Source organism: Phlebotomus papatasi, chromosome 3 (assembly GCF_024763615.1).
Source record: "Phlebotomus papatasi isolate M1 chromosome 3, Ppap_2.1, whole genome shotgun sequence".
Lineage (NCBI taxonomy): Eukaryota > Metazoa > Arthropoda > Insecta > Diptera > Psychodidae > Phlebotomus > Phlebotomus papatasi.
In genome coordinates this window covers 60,832,937-60,853,110 of record NC_077224.1, presented here as the reverse complement: position 1 = coordinate 60,853,110, position 20,174 = coordinate 60,832,937, and the positions used below count along the sequence as shown (strand labels likewise).

Below are 20,174 nucleotides of genomic sequence, written 5' to 3'. Positions count from 1 at the left end.
TTTTACTGACGAGATTCTTTATTTTTTTACTGACCAAATTTAATTTTTTAATGACCAAAATGTTGCAGCCATGATCATTGGATCGATAATTTATTCGTGTAACTCTAAAAATCGAAAAAATACCGAAGGCTATTATTTTTTAGGGCGGGGCTTATTTAATATATCTGATCATCTAATGTAATCTACGTATGTAATATATTTTAATGATAAGTAATATTGAATCCTTCATTTTAACTACAGTTTATTGCAAATTTTCTCTAAATAAATAGACCAAATAGACATACCACTTTTAGTGCAATAAGTGCAAATGTGGTAAGGTATAAAAAAGACATTTATTTATTAAAGACTATTATATTCACAGAGCTCCAGTAAATGCAATTTACAGCTCAAGATACTCTCAAAGTAAGAATTTTCACTTTGCAGAGTGCATCTGAACGTTTTTTTTTTTTTAAATTCAGTTTGTAAACAGCATTTCCTTTGTATACCTCTGAAATCTCCTTATGGTCTTTTCAAAAGAGCTTTCGAGCACTTTTTCTCCTCTTCTTCATCTACTCTCCATCTAATTTGGTCCATGTGCATGAATAATTTAAAGTTTTAATACCTTCCAAGCATCGAAGAACTTGCTTCTCTGAAACCGCTGTAAACTGTATATTCACTGTTGAAACTTTAAAAAAAAAAGTTCCTTTGCCTTTTGTGACAGGTTGAAATTAGCAAATAATTACTATGGGTGTTTCACCTATAAATTGAGGTTAAATGAATAAAAAGTGGAAGTTTCCTGAGAAGTTGAGATGAACTATTTTTCTTTCCTCTTGAGATGTTTTCATTACAATGATGGGAAAGAAACACGATTTATCCAAGAATCGAGAATCACGGTAATTGAGTGGAGAACAAACATGATTTGACCTATATTGAGGAGCTCTCAATGGAATAGATTTTCTCATAAGAGATTCCAAAATGAAAGGAATTGACTTTGCTTGACTTTCCCATTTGTACTTTGGGTTTCTCGACAATGATATCCATCAAAGATATTGCAATTTACTTCAAAATTGCAACGGATTGAAAATTTAATTTCGAAATAAAACCAGAAAACTGACTGCAAAATAAACGTTTAAATATTGATTGACTACTTCTTCTCTTTACTAATTGCTGAAACCAATAGAATATATTGTTTATTTACTGACCACATATAATATTGTATTTGTTCAGCAGGTTAGACAGTTGTAAATTTAAAAAATAATGTTCCTTAATTAATTAATTTAAATGCTATCAAATTTCCCCAATTTGTGATAGCTCTGCAATTTGGCAAGCAATTTACGAGCATGGCTAAAAGAAATAAAATGTTGTCAGTAAAAACAACAAAACGATAAAAATTTTGTTTTTCAGATCATAAAAAAACAATTATCACACAAAAATTTGGTTAGTAAATAAGCAAAAAATAATGTTGATTAGCATAAACAAATGAAATATTTAATATCATAAAATATTTTGGCCTCGAAGCGCTCTCTGATTGGCTGAATTTTTAAATGCTCTGAAGGCATTAAACTCCAGCCAATAAGAGAACGTGAGTCGACAAAAAAATAGTAGTATTAAATATTTAATTAAAATGTGAGTCATGCTTCAAAATTGTTCATTGTAAATGTTAGCAAAAAATCGAAGATTGCAAAAGAACATAGAAGTAAAGGACAAATTATTTGTTTTACTATGGAATAATTTTGATTTCAGAATCAAAATTATGCTATACCAATGAAAAATGAACATGTTTTGTTTAGCATTTTACTGTTCTCAAGTGCTTCTACATTATCGACTTTTCTTTATTTTGGTTCGTGTTTTGACTGATTCTCTCATTCTCGGTCGTGTTCTAAAACCACTAAATAGTAGTGACAAAAACCAATACAAAGAAAAGTTGAGATTATAAAAGCGCTTGAGAACAGAGAAGTGGCAAAAAAATATTTGGGCCTATCCATCTCAAGACGACCATAGGGGTACCCTTCATGGTCTCAGATGTTTTGAATTTTACATATGTTAAAATACACGATAAAATAATATACCCCTATTTTTTTTAGCCCAAAAAATATTCCTGGCCGGAGATACATGGCGCCAAAGATGGCGTCTCGCGCTTCATTCGTTAATTGAGATTTTTAGCAAATATTTCAAAATACTCTATCTCGCGAACGGTTTGAGATTTCTTCTTACTCTTTTTTTATTTAAAAGATAATTTTATACTCTTTAAAACGATATACTCGTTTTCGTATTATCTGCTCAAGTTTTTTTTTTCTAACGGTATTTTGAATTTTTTTGAAAAAAATTAAAAATTAATTTTTCTCAAAAACCCCATTCTCAAAAATTTTCATTTTTTTACTGTTGATCAGTAACATTGAGTACTACATTCCCTGAAAAGGCGAGCTTCCACTTTTGCGCTTATTTTTTTTTTAATATTCAAAATTTCATAACATTTTCAAAAAAGAAAAAATATCAGTTAAACTCAAAATTTTGAGTACAATTTTTCAGGAAATACAGTACTCCACATCCACAATACTTATAAAACAGTTGAAAAATCAAAATTTTTCGGACTCGCGTTTTTGAAAAAAAGAAATTATTTTTTGATTTTGTACCCAATGTTACTGCGATCAACAGTGACAAAATGAAAATTTTTGAGAATGGGGTTTTTGAGAAAAATTAATTTTTAAATTTTTTCAAAAAACATTCAAAAGATCGTTACAACAAAAACTTGAACAGATAATACGAAAACGAGTATATCGTTTTAAAGAGTATAAAATTATCTTTCAACACTGAGATAAATCCGAAAAAGTTAAAATTGTAGTGAAACACATATTTATATTATAAAATAAGAATAATTGGGGCGATCGTAGAAATAAAAGTAGGATCGCCCCTCCAAAAGTTGGTTGTTCTGGCTTGGCGCTCGCCAAGAGCGCATGTAAATTAAAAAGTAATAAAGTGGATTTGTTACAAAATAACATTCCTGAAATGTTAATTTTACCCTGCAGTATTGATCCAAAGTCGGTGTAAATATTACCCTTTTTAGGTGTATTGGGGGTTAAAGTTACCGTTTTCATGTTAATTTTACCCTTAATAAGGTGTAAAATTAACATTAAAAAATGTTGACATATTTTTACACCTAAAAATGTTAAAGTTATGAGGAAAAAAAGTTAATCGCACCCCCATTTTTTTCTCAGCGAAATAAAAAAAGAGTAAGAAGAATTCTTAACCCGTTCGCGAGATAGAGCATTTTGAAATATTTGCTAAAAATCTCAATTGACGAATGAAGCGCCAGAGGCCATCTTTGGCGCCATGTATCTCCGGCCAGGAATTTTTTTTGGGCAAAAAAAAAATAGGAATATAATATTTTATCGTGTATTTTAACATATGTAAAATTAAAAAAAACATCTGAGACCATGAACCCGCGATTTGCGATTTTTTCGGTCGTCTTGAGATGGATTGGCCATTTTCAGTTTTATTGAAAAAGCACCATTATATGTACAAATCGATAATCTAAAGACCATTAAGTTAAATGATTTTTCTTGTGATTGAGAGGAATTTTTAAAATTATTATATTTTTTTCAATTAAAATATTGCTATTTTTCGCTTATTTTTTTGAATAACAAACTTTTTCATTTATTGGTCAAATGTAAATAAAATACTGATCACAAACGTCGTAACAGATATCAATTAAATTTCTAGAGCTTTTCTTTATTTTGTTTTTTTTTTTTTTTGGTTTGTTGAAAGCCATTATTTTACAATACAAAACGTGGTGTAACAATTTTTCACAGAGATGTTTACCATATCCAATATGCATAACTTTCTGTATCAGCCTATTGAATGGTGAACATCTCTGTGAAAAATTGTGAAAAAGTCCAAGTGAAGTGCAACCTGATAAAGAGGACATTCATCCTTGAAAAGTCGTGATGAATTGAAGAGTAAAAATCAAGAGGGGTCTATTTTTCCGTCTACTATCTACTACATCCCATAAGACCGAAAATTCATTCTTAAAATCTTATTTTACTGATCCTAAACATATTTTATGGATTTATTTTAAAAGTTTTGTAAAAAAAACAAATTTAATCTGATTTAATTAAGGATAGGCCAAATTTACGCTTTAATATTTTATAAATTTTTAAGTATTAAATTAGGAAAAAGCCTTTAAATAAAGTATAATAGGGATTCTCCGATTAAAATCTTTAATTTAAAATTTAAAATATTCGATTGAAGAATCACAATGCCTTTAAGTTATTCAGGGTTGACCGAAGTATATCCCAAGGTTTAGCTTAACAATGAAGTGGGACAATTGAAAGAAGAATAGTTTTATCTTTAGGATAATAGTTGGAAGGCCTTTAAGGATTTTTGAGCAAAAGTATCGTTCTATCTCTTCTGCAGGAGGAAACTTGGCCGATTCAACCCATCACCAAGCTAAGTGGAAATCGATGGAGGAGTCAACATTCAATTACACCTCCAGCAACAATCACGCCAACATTCGTCCTTTTACCTTCCTGATGTCAGCCCAAGGTACATCTGGAGTGGACGAGAGTGGAATGGGGGATGCAGATAATTGCCATCAGCGAGATCCCGTGGAGGAGGAAGAAGTGGCTGCAATTTAATCATCTGCCATGATTTTCTTGCCAATTCACTCTGCATATTGGCATTTCTTCCTCAAGGCGGACAAACTGGAAGGTGGTGACACTCTCAATTAGCTGTAAGTGTGTTCAAAATTTACAATACAATTATCATGTTTCCCAAAGGGAGAGGTAACATTTTCACACTGGTAGGATGTACAAAAAGGAAAACCAGTGCTCCGCAACAAACCTCTCTGACTCTCAATGAACACTGTCATTAGATTAAATTAATAATTGTGATCTTCTCATCCTCCATACCCCTAAAGAACATCAAGATACTGTCTTTTGAGAACCATTCCCTATTTCAGACACCCAGACATTGTGAGAAATAATTATTAACTTAGTGATTAAGTGTGATGAATGTCTACTGTATGTTTCTCACCTCAATCAATTTAAAGAGAGAGATATTAACTACAATTATTCATTTTCATTTTGTTTCACTTTCACTCTCAGCTTTCAGTCTGTCATGGTGAAAACTTTCTAGCGAAAATTGGGGTTTAATATATATTTTAGGTATTCTTATACATAAATCTTTCCAACACCTTAAGATTTTCCACAACTGATTTATTCAGAGGGAAGGTAACTTATGCTAATGGTGATTTTTACTCCGGGAAACTTCTTTTAGGATTTTCTTGAAAAATTTTTTATATGATTAATATAGTGCTCTACCACTTGACCTATTGAGTGCCCTTCTAAGAAAAGTCCAATATCGAGTTTTTAGTGAAAAAAATAATTCCATTGACCGAGTTGAGCAAGTGGCCGACTACAGGGCCTTTACCTTAAGTGATAAAAGAAAAAAATTGAAAAATGGGTAATGAAACATTATTTAAATACAATGAAATATTTATTTCAAAAATAAATTTTGTTCCACAGCGTTCTCTAGGTCGGATCTTGCAATCAATCAAAGCTCTAGCCAATGAAAGAACACGATGACTCTAAAATATTTTGGAAGATTAAAACATATACAATTTATTTTTAATAAAGAGAAATAAGATTAGGGGAGACTGGGGCAAAAAGTCACAAATCGAAAATTTCAAAATTCAATATATTCCAAGATAAAAAAAGATAGCGGTTAAAATTTTTTTAGATAGATAGCCTCCATATACCTTCTTCAATGTCGTAAGTTTCTTATATTCGAACAAGGAATTTAGGAAGTTAAAAATATTGAAATTTTTAATTCTGTTTTTGAAATATTTCCCTTACAGCAGATATCAGTTTTTAACTACTTTATTTTCCAAAATTGATGCACTGATGAATATTTTCAAAATGATTTTCAGTCTTTGTATACGAAGCCGCTATCCGTTTTAGCATTTTTCAAAGATCTTTTTCTTCAGAAATCCCTTTATTAAACTTGGGGTAAAAAGTAACAAAAATTGAAGCAACCCGTCAAATAATTTCGTCAAATATCTTTAAGATTTCTGCAGAAAATATCTACACCTCTGCCGAAAATCTGCCGAGAAATCTGTAGATATTCCTACGAATTTTATTTGGGCTTGGGATAAAATTCGTCAGAAAGTTTTTGCAGATTTTCTGAAGAATTCTGGATCATACTCTGACGAAAATATTTTGCTGATTTTCTGCAGATTTTTTCTACATTCCAGACTTTTAAGGCAGCTATGTCTTAAAAGATGGAATATTTTTCATTGAATTTTGTTTGCAAATGGTGGAATTTTGTTAGCAAAATTTAATAAAGTGTTTTTTAGTGATGTCACAGTGTTTGTATAAAATAAAGAAATCTGCGAAGCCGTGTTATAAGTAGAGAATAGTAAAGTAAAAACTTTAAGCAGAGTGTTGATCTAAATTTCGTGTTTTTGTATCATTCCATTGGCGATTTTTAAGAAATTAGCATTCTTGCTCGCATCTTTTTAGTTGTCTAAAATGTTTAATCGGTAATTCTTGTTAAGCAGAACATACCATTTTCTTTATAATTTTTACAGTTTCTCAAAAATCAACAATATTTTTGTGAAGTAATGGACACTATGCAGATTTTCTAGGCAGAAATTCTGCCGAAAATCTGTAGATTTTCCAGGCAGAAATTCTGCCGAAAATCTACAGATTTTCTCTGAATATACTGGAATATACTGTTACAATTGAAGAAACCTCCGAGTAAAATCGGCAGGTAGAGCAATGATTTGACAGGAATATCTTATTTTTCATGGCGAAAAGAAACGTCAATGCCATGTGTCGCCGCTTGTTGTTGTGGACAGTCATGGTCTAAAAAAGATCTAAAAAAAAAGGAAGAAGATCTAAAAAAAAATACACAAAGTCCAATGTATATACTTTGAAGGATAAAAATTCTTCCGGGTTTTACTGAATCTAAGATTAATAGTTTAAAAAGAACACAAAAAACACTTCTTTCCATTATTTTTTTTATTTGTTTTTATTCTACACTTAAGTGACATTTGTTCGACAACTCTTCGGCAGAAATATCAAATTATCTCATCCATTTCGCCATTTTAGCCTTTTCAGAATGGTTGAATAGAATTTTATTGCCAAATATAGATTTGGAAAATAATTAGAAAAGTGCATTTCTCGTTCAGATAGAGAAAACACCTTTCTAAAAAGGTGTAGAGAAATAAATCTCCTATGAAAATATGTCATCCAAATAATTTTTTTTAAATTTACGTAATAAAGCGAATGAAAATGTTATAATTTTACCCCATGCCTGTTACTATTTGCCTCAGCATTTCTGAGAATGATTAAAAATTACCTTTTAGAAAACGGCACGATAAATGTATTTCCTTACAAAATAAAGAAAAATGACTTTCACAAAGTTGTAGAGCGGTAAATTTCCTCTAAAATTACTCTAATTAGAAATTTCCGGGGCGTTCGGGTAGCTTGTGAAAAAGTAAAGCATCCGTTTTGTGACTTTTTGCCCCAGTCTTCCTTGTCCATAAATTACTTAGTGTAGTAAATTTATTTTTTCGGCAAAATAATTTTAATTATTGTATTTATAGAAACGAAAAATAAAAAAAAGTAATAAACATTTAAGTTATGTGAAACTTCAGATGGTGTGTGTTTTTTTAATGTCATTCATATTTTTGTGCATTATTATAAGAATTTTATGTCCATATTTGACAGTTTTGCCTAGACAAGCGTAAGCTGTTTGCATTAATATGGACATAAATTGCTCTAGTATGTAGAGGCCATTAAAGAAATCGATTCAAAGGAATTCCGTGTTGAAACTGAAAATTGCACCGGAAGGTGTTAAATAAAATCATTCAAATAAATCCCTTAGAATATTACTTATATTCCTTTCAAAGTAACTTTTATACAGTGGAAATGTGGGAAGAAGGAAACACTATAGGAATATGTAACGAATTGACTGCATCACTAAAAAAAACACTACATTTTTGTTATTCAAAACTTGATGAAATCCAGATTTATTTTTAATGCATTACTAAAAAAATTACAAAAATCGAATACATGCAATATTTTTTGCATATCTTTTGTACACTTTGTGAATTATTAATATATATTTTTTTATTGTATTTCGATATCCCACCGAAATAGCAAATTTATTGCACCATGTATTATGTCATCAACATTATTTTCTTTCCTCAAATATTTGTCCTATGAGTAACCATGAGGAATGAAAGCTGGTGAAAGTGAGAGAGTGTGCGTTCACAAATTCAGAAAACTCAATTTTCATTGCAAATAAATTGTCCCAGGACTTTCACCTGCCTTGAAATAATTGCTGGGATGGTAATTTTAGCAATGGAGAGGATGGTATGAAACAATGCTGGATATAACCATGAATAGGCAGAATGTGTTTAGAGAGGGGCATGAGCCCTTTTTGTGGGTGGAAGATTGAAGGAAAAATGACAAATTACCAATTATCCCAAACAATGAGACGACCCTGCTGAATGTTGAGAAAATGCGCGAAAAGTTACCATGCAATTAATTTTTTTTTTATCTGGTATGATGGAACCTAATGACTCATACAGGTTATTATTAATATTAATTAACAAAAGAGATACTGTAATCAAATACTATCATTTATCTCTTCAATTCTTTGTAAAACTTTCTACTGAGCCCAAGAAAAATTGTGCAAAAAAAAACTTGTAACTGTAACATTTAAATCTTATGACATTGTAGATTTTAGAATAAAAATTTTTTTTGTAATTGAAATATAAGGAGCGTGGATAATTCTTGCAATATCTTTCCCTAATTAATTTTTTTGGTGAGAGAAATTAACTGGAAGTTAACGTCTTGTAATATATTTGAGAAATTTTGTGAGAGGATTATATAGAGTCCTCCTGGACCATAATATTGCAATGATCAACTAAATCAAATGTTTCAGTATTAACTTTCAAATGAGATTAAGCAATATTTTTGAAGAAAAAAAAATGAATAATTGTACGTTATTGTTTTGTAATTTTACCCTCTACATTTGTTTTCCATTGTAAATCAAATTATGTGATTTAAAAAAAAACTAACAAGTCTATTGTAACGTATTTTACTGGAAAGAAAAGATGGGTAAATACATTGTAACATTAAAAAATAAGCAGAAAATAAAACAATATAAATGGTGAATAGAACAAAATCTAATTAATATTTTATGTTCCAATGAATTTATCATTTATCGCTTCGAGTTTTTTAAAGTATAATCACTATTTTTACAGCTTATAAAAACTATAAGTGTTTTTTTTATTGTTTTTATATTTGTCCAGCTATCATTTTTTCTGTTTTTTTTTTTATTTCCTCATTTTCATTTCTATTGGAATGAATCCAATTTCGAAACAATTTCACACTAATATTCAATTCCCATTTGTTTTTATTCTATTATTTTGCAGAATTGAAAGAAAATGCATTGCATCGTGTTAAAAAAGTGACAAGCTTATTGTAGCACAATTGAAATATCAATGGAGGCGCCTGGTTATTACCAGTCGTCTCCACTGCTGCTGTATCACTTAACCCAGAAAATTACAATACACAGCAAACTTTTGCGATGGAAAACCCATCGAATATTGTATGAAAATGCGAAAATTTTGTCATAAGTGAGGATATCATGCAAAATGAAATTTTCATGAAGGCACATGACATCATTTTCTAATGCAGTCAAATGCCCCCAAAAGTATTTACAGTTGCGATGTTTTGAATTTAAAACAGTTCAAAGTTAGTTTTATGTTGAAAATTTCATTTTAATCACTATAATTTTCTTTTAATGACACTCCTTGGTATCGCACAGCTTTCACCAAGACTATTTTCATGTGACTTATCTTTCGAAAAGTCTTCAATATTTTGTGACATACCCCAAAAACCACTACATAACGAAATAATGCAAAGTTTTGCAAAAAGTTTCGTGAAGAAATTAAATTTAACAAAATCTAGAATTTTAATGGATTTCAGTGAGTATATGCGGCAATGAAAATTTTGCTTTGGACAGAGCTGAAAGAAGGTAAGTAATTATAGATGAGATTAGAATAATTACAGATTAATTTACTGATCTGTCATATTACCTGCTGCATTGATAAGCTTTAATTCTGCTATATCTCTGATAAAAAATTAAATGACGACGACAATTCATAATAGTCGCTAGGGAAAATGCTCATAATTTTGGACGGCTTCTAATTTTGAACTCTTTGAGGGTAAAATTGGACACTAAAAATAAAAAAATTAAAATGTTGAAATTTTCTTCCAATATTTGATTGAATATTTTAACGATTTTAACACTAAATTCGTTAAATTTCGAATATAATTTGAGTTAAAATTGCTTTCTTGAAACTTCAGTGTGAGCAATTGCTTACGAGAAATATGACAGAACTTCGTGTTTACTTCAGTCGCTGTGGTGAAGTATAACAATTTTTCCACGCTTTTTTTTTTGAGTGATATTGTTAAATATCCATTGAATATTCTGTTGATTCACGTTAATAGTGCGAATTGTACATTTGACCTGAAGTGAGATTTGCCTTGTGAATTACGTTTTTCCGTGTGAAAAATGGGTAATGTTCTAAGAGATTCACCAGTGAGGTGATACTTCTTATTTTGGACAGGTGTTTTTTCACGAAATTTTGTGAAGTTTTAGCTCTTGTGATGACTATGTTGTATAAATGCATGGAGAAGCAAAGAAGCATCATCTCTACGAACGAGATGTAGTAAGAAAAGCCTTAAAAGGCTTCCGAAAAGGCCAGAGAATGCGCAAATCCGCGCGTATTTGGTGTACCGAAGTCAACCTACTTTATTGAATGATGTGGAAAGTTTTCGGAGTCCTTGTGACATTCTACGATTCCTTCTCATAAACACGAAGAAGATTTGGTAAAACAGGTTTGTGAAATGGAGGATAATGAGTATCCTATTGAGGCGGATTAGTTGTCCAAAATTACAAGTAAAGTGTCCAAAATTGCAAGCAAGGTGTCCAAAAATGGAGTCAAATTCGCCTCTACATATCAATTCATTTTTAAATGTATTAAGACTAGTTTTAGTAAAAGAAGGACGATAAATAGCTTGCCAAGTTTCTAAACAATCCTTCTGAAAAGAGACTAACAAAAGAAATCAATTAGTATTGAAAATATCGCACTTCAAACTTAAAACATCGATGCTTACAAGCAAACTGTCCAAAATTATGAGCCTTTACCTTACTTCTTAGCCAATTTTCTAGTTCAAAACTGTTTTTGATTTGCGAATGAATTTAATCATTTATAAACTGTTATACACCCAAAAAATATGCAGGAAGAAAATTCACGAATAGCTCTATTTCATAAGTTCGAGCATTCCGTAAGGCTGGAACGCTTTGACATCTCTTTTCTGAAACATCTTATTAAGTTTCTAAACAACTCTTCTGAAAAGAGAATTACAAAAAATAATTCAATTAATATTGAAAATGTCGCACTTCAAATGCTAATAAGCACATTGTCCAAAATTATGAGCACTTCCCCTAATGTTCGTTCAAATATGTTATTTTGGGCTTTCAGTGATATCAAATCTTAAACTTTATTTTATTCAGAAACAGAAGCCGAACTTGGCTCACCGTTTAAACAGTCTTAAATAGCACAAAAAAATCAGTTTCAAGCATCAAATTAATAAAGATGAATAATTGTGTTGAATAATTGTGCCCCCATAAATTAATAATTCTCTCGAAAGATTTTCCATTTTTTCTCTCTCTTCTCTTTTTCTAATCCGAAACTTTATTTTAGTGCTCGAACTCCACAGAGACAGCAATATTTAAATGCCCCTCGAATTTGAGTCATATACATACTTCGACACCTTACCCTCAAAAGGGGTCGTATTTCGGTAGAATTTTGGAAATCTGAAATTTCGATTTTTTTGGGTTACGCTGTCGGTGCTGTGTTTTGATGCCAGTTGTAGAGGCCAAACGGTTAGAGATAGCGACTTGGAACCTTCAGGGTACCCCCATAAGTCGTTTCAAAACCATGTTATTTGGGATTGCTAGAAAATACATCATGATATTATTTTCATTTTGGGATATGTTTTAGAGGTTGTTCAGGCGAGTATTTTGTCTTTATTCTAAAATCCTGTTGATCATTTCTAATATCGGTTTTTCAAGATCAAAGGTTAAAAAGGTTCTAAAAAGCTATTTATCAACCGAATAGAATCATGTTTAGGCTCGTTGTTTCTAGTCTTGGAATTTCCGATAAAACTGAATCAGTTCCAATCGGTTTCGCAAAGCCTGAGACGATTTGCCACTCCTTTTTTGATTTTTGTCTGTTATATTTATACTTAAAATTGATTAAAGGGATCTTATTCATCATCAGATATGTTTTAGAAATAGTTCCGATGAACATTTCACGAATATACACCTGAATCTCGGAAATTTACCATTTTGGGTAATTCCTGATCAAAAATAAATAAGCATACACAGAAAAAAATATTTTGTAAAAATGTTCGTAAACGTTTGTGAATTCTTATGGGGGAGTTACGAAATTCTCTTGAATCGTATAACCCACAAACAAGTTCGTAAAAGTTTGTACTTTTTTCACAAACATTGTTCGTGACATGATCACTTGACGAGCATTTTTGTACTTTGTTCGTAATTTTTTGTTTGCCTGACGAACATTTTATGAACATTTACGAACAAATGACAAGATTTTACGAACATTTTTTGTGTGTTCACGAACATTTACGAACAATTGTTTGTAAAAGTACAAAAAATGCTCGTCAAGTGATCATGTTACGAACAATGTTTGTGAAAAAAGTACAAACTTTTACGAACTTGTTTGTGGGTTATACGATTTACGAGCATTTCGCAAGTCCTCCATAGGAATTCACAAATATTTACGAACATTTTTACAAAATATTTCTTTCTGTGTAGAGAGCTTATCTCTCAACCGATTTGGTCAAATTTGAATTTTTAACACATTTTACTTAATTTTCAATTTTAATTTGGTTTTCGACCTCTTATTAAGTAGTGAACCTACAAGTATACAAAAAGTATGCAAATGGTGCAAATGAGTGACATACTATTTCTCATGAATGAGCACGAAAAGCTGGGGCGTTTTGACATCTCTTTTTTAATAAATATTGTCTACGACATGTGCACGTCATTATTAAACTTTTTTCAAACTCTCTAATCCCCAATCTATTCTCAAATTGGCTAAAGCTTTGGCCAAGCATAGAATTCGATGAAAATAAAATAATTCAAGGATCAAATACTCAATGACATGTAAATTTATGCACCACTGACCAAAAGTGTTTTGCCTTCAAAAATTTATAAGCTGTATTAAGTATATTTTAATACTATTTGACAATTAAAAGTATGTGACATATTTACAGATGAATTTAATTAAATACATATATGGATATCGTAAATTCTATCAATTAATTTCGTATGTACATTTACAAAACTTTTAAAATGTTTATATTAAATCTGTTAAATTAAATTCTAGGGCTTACTGGGGCAGTAGTAAACTGGGGTAGTTGTAAACACTGTGATTTTTTTCATTAATTTTAAGACTCCAGAGGATAAAACCCATAAGCATTCATAGATACCATGGGGATGTATGTCCACAGAAGAATTGGTCAATATAATCCTAATACTTTAAAAATAAAAACCATTTTTCCTGAAAATGTTGATATTTCGATTATTTTGGTCATTTGGATTTCCACCTGGAAATTAAAAACTGTGTAAAATAATCGAAATGTAGCAATATCAGTTCTTTCCTACGTCTTTTAGGATTATATTTATGCATTTACTAGAGAAATTGAGATTCTCATTATTTCAAAAGAATTAATAATTGGTCAGAAAACAGCATTTGGGGTAGATGTAAACAGGCAATTTGAATTTCACAAAATGAGTGGGTAAATGAGTGGGAAATTGACCTTAAGTAATTAAAATAATCGAAAGTGGTACAAAGTTAATTTCAAGGGTGGAAAAAGGGTGTTTACATCCTCCCCAGAAAATGTTTACTTCTACCCCTGGTATTTTGTGAAAAGAGAAAAATGCACGGTGACACAAATTTTATTTTTATGGAAAACTCAATTGTTTTCCAGCATCCGCATTACCTTCGATGTATTGCCTATACCCAAGGGTAAAACATGAGCTAAGAAAGATTTTCCAAAAAATTACGGTGTCCTTGGAAAATCACCTGAAATTCGCATCTATCGAAAATGTTTACATGTGCCCCAGTCTCCCCTATAGAGCAGAAAAACGTGTTGCACTTTAATATTATATCGTACATTGCGTGCGAATATCTGCATAATTTCAACGAACAGATCGACAAAAACAAATTTTAATATTTTAGGTTCTAAATAGAATATTAATTGCTTGTTTGATAACAAGATTATCCTCATTACAAATTTTATTGAATTGATTTGTCAAGCAATAAACTCTACGATGTGGTCTCATCTGATAAACCAAGTCCTAAAATGTGGTGTACCATCATCAATTGATCCCTCATCTGACAACTTTGCAGATTTCCACTCTGTTAGAATGGGAATTGCAACTTGGTGAGATTTTATCACTGAACATGAAATATAAAATGAGCAGGACTTGGGATAAATTTGAGTTGGGCAGATAGGATTATGATAAAATGTTGGAGAATTTAACATAACTCTCGGGTTTTCTAATTGACAACAGATGAGAAATTCTGTTGTAGGAAAATTCCATAGTTGAGGAACTTCATATTGCCCATCCCAATGCTATTTTCCATAATAAACTTTTGGGTTAAGAAGAGACTCCTTTTCACTGAATATGCCACACATCATGAGTGATTTCCTGTGATGTTCGGAAAATGTGAGAAGGACAGCCCCATTTATTGGCTCAGCCATATCCTCAACATCAAAGGAAATCTATGACAGTGAGAAACAGAGGGAATAATTTCAATATCAAAGTTAACAACTCTCGAGTTGGATTAATAGTGATATAAGAACACTTGGGTCTCAATGCGTCCCCATAAATTGAATCCTGAATATTTGTTCAAAATTGAATCCTGCCACATAAATCAGTTGCATTGGAATCCTACAAACCGAGAAATTAAATTCAATTAACTTTAATAAATAGGGGATTTATGGCAGCACTTCACATTACATATAATGGCATTTAAATTGCAATTTGTTGCATGAATGGTAAATGTAATATTTTATTGAAGCAAATCGAAGTTCAATCTGTTCACAGTGAAACTTCACATTAAACATTCCTACAACTGAAATTAAAATATTTAAAAAATAGATTTTAATGGCTCCGGCACACCTTTTAGATCAGGAAAATTTCATGAAGTCGAAATTCGAAATCCTTTCTTTCTCACATGTTTTGCATATGGCTATCTCATTCTTTCGCATACCAAATTCGATTGAGCTAAATTGAATTTGGAGTGATGTTTAAGAGAAGAAGAAGAGTGCGTAAGAATGAGATAGACATATGCAAAACACGTGAGAAAGAAATGGATCCGAAATTCGACTTCATGAAATTTTCTTGATCTAAAAGGTGTGCCCGAGCCATAATCATCTAAAACTAAATCTTTTACATAGAATATCATTCGATTCAGTTTCATAGGAAACTTAGTAGAAGAAAATTTACTTCAATTTTTTGTGATTTAATTTTATATGTTCAGAAAAAAACGTATTGGAACTTTTATTTTTTTTGTCTATCTATAAAATTAGCACGTCCATTATTCACGCTATCGCTCTTGGATTTCCCACTTAAATCGAATTTAAATTTCGTCTATAAAAGCAGCTCTTTTATCTGTTGTAATTGTCCTTCGTGAATACAAAAGCAGACAAATCAGGAATAGTTTTACCATCTGGATATTCAGGAACAGAAAAAGTAAGGAATAATTTTCAATCTCAATTTTAACTTGTCTGTTTTTTTTTCAATAGGATACTGAAAAAGAAGAATAATAGCACCTGAAATTCACTCTATTCTCTTTTTCTGTTTTCTCATCTTTACTTTTGCTCCTTGTTACCTTTAATAACGAATGACAATGAAAGTAATCTTCAACTTTAAACTTGCATTCCTGGATGTTCTTTCCCGGAAAAAAATATTCAGTAAATAGCGTATTGCTTTAAATTTAAAATATTATTTATTCAATGATCGGAAAAATTCTTTTTTTATTAATGTTTGTTAATTTAATTTATTATGCAAGACTTCCAAGATGGTTTAACTTATGTAAATTACAATGAAACTATAATAAATTACTGGGTAAATTTACCATAACTTTTAATAAAATAATAAATTTTATAATAAGTCATAATTCCTTTAAAATTCTTTCAAAAAAGAGAATATCATTTGCTATAGGTAAATAATCAAATTTGGTAAGAACACAAATCAATTTTTATGTAATAAATTAATTTTGGTCAGTAAAGAAAATTAAACTGATTGCTAACTTCTTAATTTTCCCTTTGCCAATATTATTTCATTGCTTATTAATTTTATTTTTACTTACCATTTTTATCAAAATACTCCCCAAAATTCTGAAGACTAGAAATATACAGTCAAAATCTTAAAAATGATTTAAGAATATTGAATTAAGCTAGAAGAATATTTAATAAATAATAAATATAAAAAAATTGATCAAAAATAAAAATTAAAAAAAATATCACAATTTAATGTCTCTTTGAAAGCTGAATTATATGAAAAAATATTATATTTTATCTGTGTTGATAACACAAGAAGCACTTTCAACTCCGTGAGGCCCCTATGAAGAATGGTAAGTAAAATGGGGGAGTATTAAAGGTTTAAAGAACTGAAAAATTCAAAAAGCATACTTCACTTTAATATTCTAAACTTTAATATTTTAGCCAATTAAAAAGGGGTGGCAAAGCGTCAAAGGCTTTGCGGGATGCTCGAACTCGTAACTTATAGTTGACGTACCTCAAAATTCTACCGGTTCTCAATCAATTTGGACCGATTCATAGATCATTCAAAAAATCCTCTAAAATAGTTTTAATAGTAATATAATTTAATTTTTTACAAAATTTAGTTACCAATTCATTGCCCGTACACAACCGATTCAAACCAATTTATACATTATTCATAATATTGCCCAAAGTACACCTTAGTTGTAATGTATTTGAATTTCGTACAAAAATTAGTTATCGGTTTCAATTCGGTTCATTACAGGTTGAGAACCGATTAAAACAGGTTCAGTTTTACCAGAAATTCCAAGACCTTTCCAACGAGCTATAACATAACCCCATTCGATTGATAAATGCGCTGTCTAGTGCCTTTTTAACATTTGATCTTAAAAAATATTATTTGGAATGACTCAATGGTATTAGGTGAAATCCCTAACAATCTCACCTACAATAATCCTACCAAAATTTCATGTCTTCCGATCAGGCCCAAACATTGATAAAATTCATTTCACTATTTTCTGATCACGAATAGATGGGTGTCTAAGTAGAGTAAAGTGATACAAGTTGGACATAGTGTTACAAGTTGGACAGGGTTTTTTTCTTGATAAACACTGTATTATTTATTTTTAAGCACTAGGAACCAAATTATAAAACTAAAGCATTAAAAATATACAAACAAAAATGAAATACTAAATTTACCAAGAAAAAAGCCCTGTCCAACTTGTACCACTTTACCCTAAATTTCCCAGTCATCCGGTCGGCTGTTCTTTGAATCTTAATAGCTCCTGAACTAAGAAATATATTGACTTGCGGTTTTCGGAAGAGGTTATAGATCGGATGAAAAGTGCAAGTTGGAGCATTGATCCCCCACCCTCACCCCTGCGTCCACCATTTTGAAGGCCACTCTTTTTATTTTCTCAATAGCTCCGCCCCTATGGCATAGATCCACTTTAGTATGTTATATCTGGGTTTTAAAGCTCTCGATGAGTAAACGTCCTCTGACTTCCCAATCCCTGACCCGAGCTTGAAAGGGCTAAAAAAATTTAAAAAATGGCCATTAGGGTAAATTAAGGTAATTCAAAACCTGCTCCAAATGGAAATTTTTCACTACTCCAAATGGAAACGTCATTGTTTTCATGATAAACACAATACCAAATTATTATATTTATATATTTTCTATATCACAGTTTCATTATTTAATTAATTTTGCTCCAAATAAAGCGAAAATCCATTCATTTTCACAAATTTAAATTTGTTAATTTCTCAGAAAAATTAAAAGTGTAGCTTTTCACCATTGAATTTTTCAGAAAAACTATGAATTTAATGTGTTGAATCTTGTGTCAAAGTTAAAGCATCTGGAAATGGTTTTGAATTAGGACATTTACCCTACTCTGGTTCTAATTATCAGAATTTTTAAAAAAAATAGGCGTTCAATAACGTTTTATTTACCTTAGTCATACCTTGTCAGTTAAAGCATTACACATTTAGTTGACCGACATTACCGGATGTACAGGTTTTAGCAACTGGTCATTTTCAGAATCAAGAATATAGAAAACACATTCTATGATAATACACTGAGAAAAAAAGAGGCTACGATTAACTTTTTTTCGTCACAACTTTAACACTTTTCGGGTGTAAAAATAAATCAATATTTTTTAATGTTAATTTTACACCTTTTGAGGGTAAAATCAACATGAAAAAAGGGTAACTTTAACCCATAATACACCTAAAAAGGGTAATATTTACACCGATTTCGGATCAATACTGCAAGGTGAAATTAACATTTCCGGAATGTTATTTTGACTTTTTCGGATTTCTTCCAGTGTATGAGTCAATCAATGGTTGGCTGAACTACAGCATTACAATAAACGTATTACAATAGAATTTATTACAATAATGTTCAGTGGAGTATTACAATAGAATGAATTAAAGCTAACTGCCACCTACTAGTACTCTCTTGAGAATACGATTTAATTTTTCCCATATGAAAATAAAATCGGACGAAGAAAAAGACATTTATACGATTACTAACATAAATATTATAGTTTTCTCCTGCATAGTACCATTTACTGAAAGCGTATGCATATCTGAAATTGTCCAAGCTTCAGGTTTCTGCAGCGAAATGCAAATGCAATAATGAGAAACCCTTTGGCTATTTCAAAATATGAACATATCCCATTTTGGTTTTATGTGCTTTTCCCAATATTAAAGCTCACAATGCAATCAGATGATTGGGGCCACGTACAGTGTTAGTATCCATCTGAAAAATCCATGAAATTCAACCTCTATTTTTGCCTTACAATTTTCATTTCATCAATTTTCAACCCTATTTTTCCCCACATCCGCATATTATACTTTTTTTCCTGTTCCCTACACATTTACTCTTGAAAAAAAAAAAGAATTGCAGTAAAATTGTGAAAATTCCTCCCACATGGCACGAAGTTCGTGGTGAATTTTCGCGGGATGATTGCCACAATAGAGATGGTGGAGCAATTGTGAAATAAGGTGAGAACGTAAATGATGCAGGATGGTGTGAGATGAAAGCCACAAAATTCTCATGCACTTTGCCGAGTGCTTTTGCGCGCGTCCCAGAGGAAGGTTCAATGGGGAAAATCAGGTTAAGTGTCGTGTAAAATTATAATCCTCATGTCACCCCACATTTTCTGCCCCAGACACATGTACAAGATTTTAAGCACAGGGTTGAAGTTTCTCAGAGCAACTGATATGACAATAATATTCTCAAGTACAATAAATTCATTTTATTAGAGAACTGAATTATTATGGTTATAATTGCTCTTTGAAATAACCACGAAGTTTCTCTAAATTTTGTGATATGGTAACCTTTTCATATTCATCATCAGTCATAGAAATTTTAACAACAAACTGATCTCTCAAACCTTTAAGAGGTTTCAAAATTTCAAGGAAAGGAAAAGAAGTGATGCGTTGCGAAACTATTCAAACAAAACTAATTTCCTCTTTCTCAAGAGAGGAACTTTGCTCTTTCTGAAAACGTATCAGCAGTTAAAAAATACTTTTCCTGGAAACTTTACAAGTTATCATCACTCAGTTGAAGAAATTCGAAATACAGTGGAACCTCGATAGAGTCAACCCCCGATAGAGGCAATCTCCAATAGAATCAACAGCTATTTTTTTACTCTACGGACTTCGATAGAGTCAACTTGGATCCAAATTGACTCCGATAGAATCAACTTTTCCATTATTATTGAACTAATAATCTTGTAGGAGAAAGTGGTCTGCCTTTGAATGCGGCAGCCTTTGAATATTGTAATTTTT

The 20,174-nt window shown here is 31.0% G+C and overlaps 1 protein-coding gene across 1 annotated transcript in view; it reads left to right on the top strand.

Moving 5' to 3' along the window:
• Nucleotides 1–5,336, top strand: part of LOC129807029 (gamma-aminobutyric acid type B receptor subunit 2) — a 96,762-nt gene extending 91,426 nt beyond the window's left edge. The window contains exon 12 of the mRNA XM_055855977.1: nucleotides 4,393–5,336. Within this exon, the coding sequence (XP_055711952.1) occupies nucleotides 4,393–4,613 (221 nt within the window). The 3' untranslated portion in view covers nucleotides 4,614–5,336. The remainder of the gene's footprint in view (nucleotides 1–4,392) is intronic.
• The last annotated feature ends 14,838 nt before the right edge of the window (nucleotides 5,337–20,174 follow it).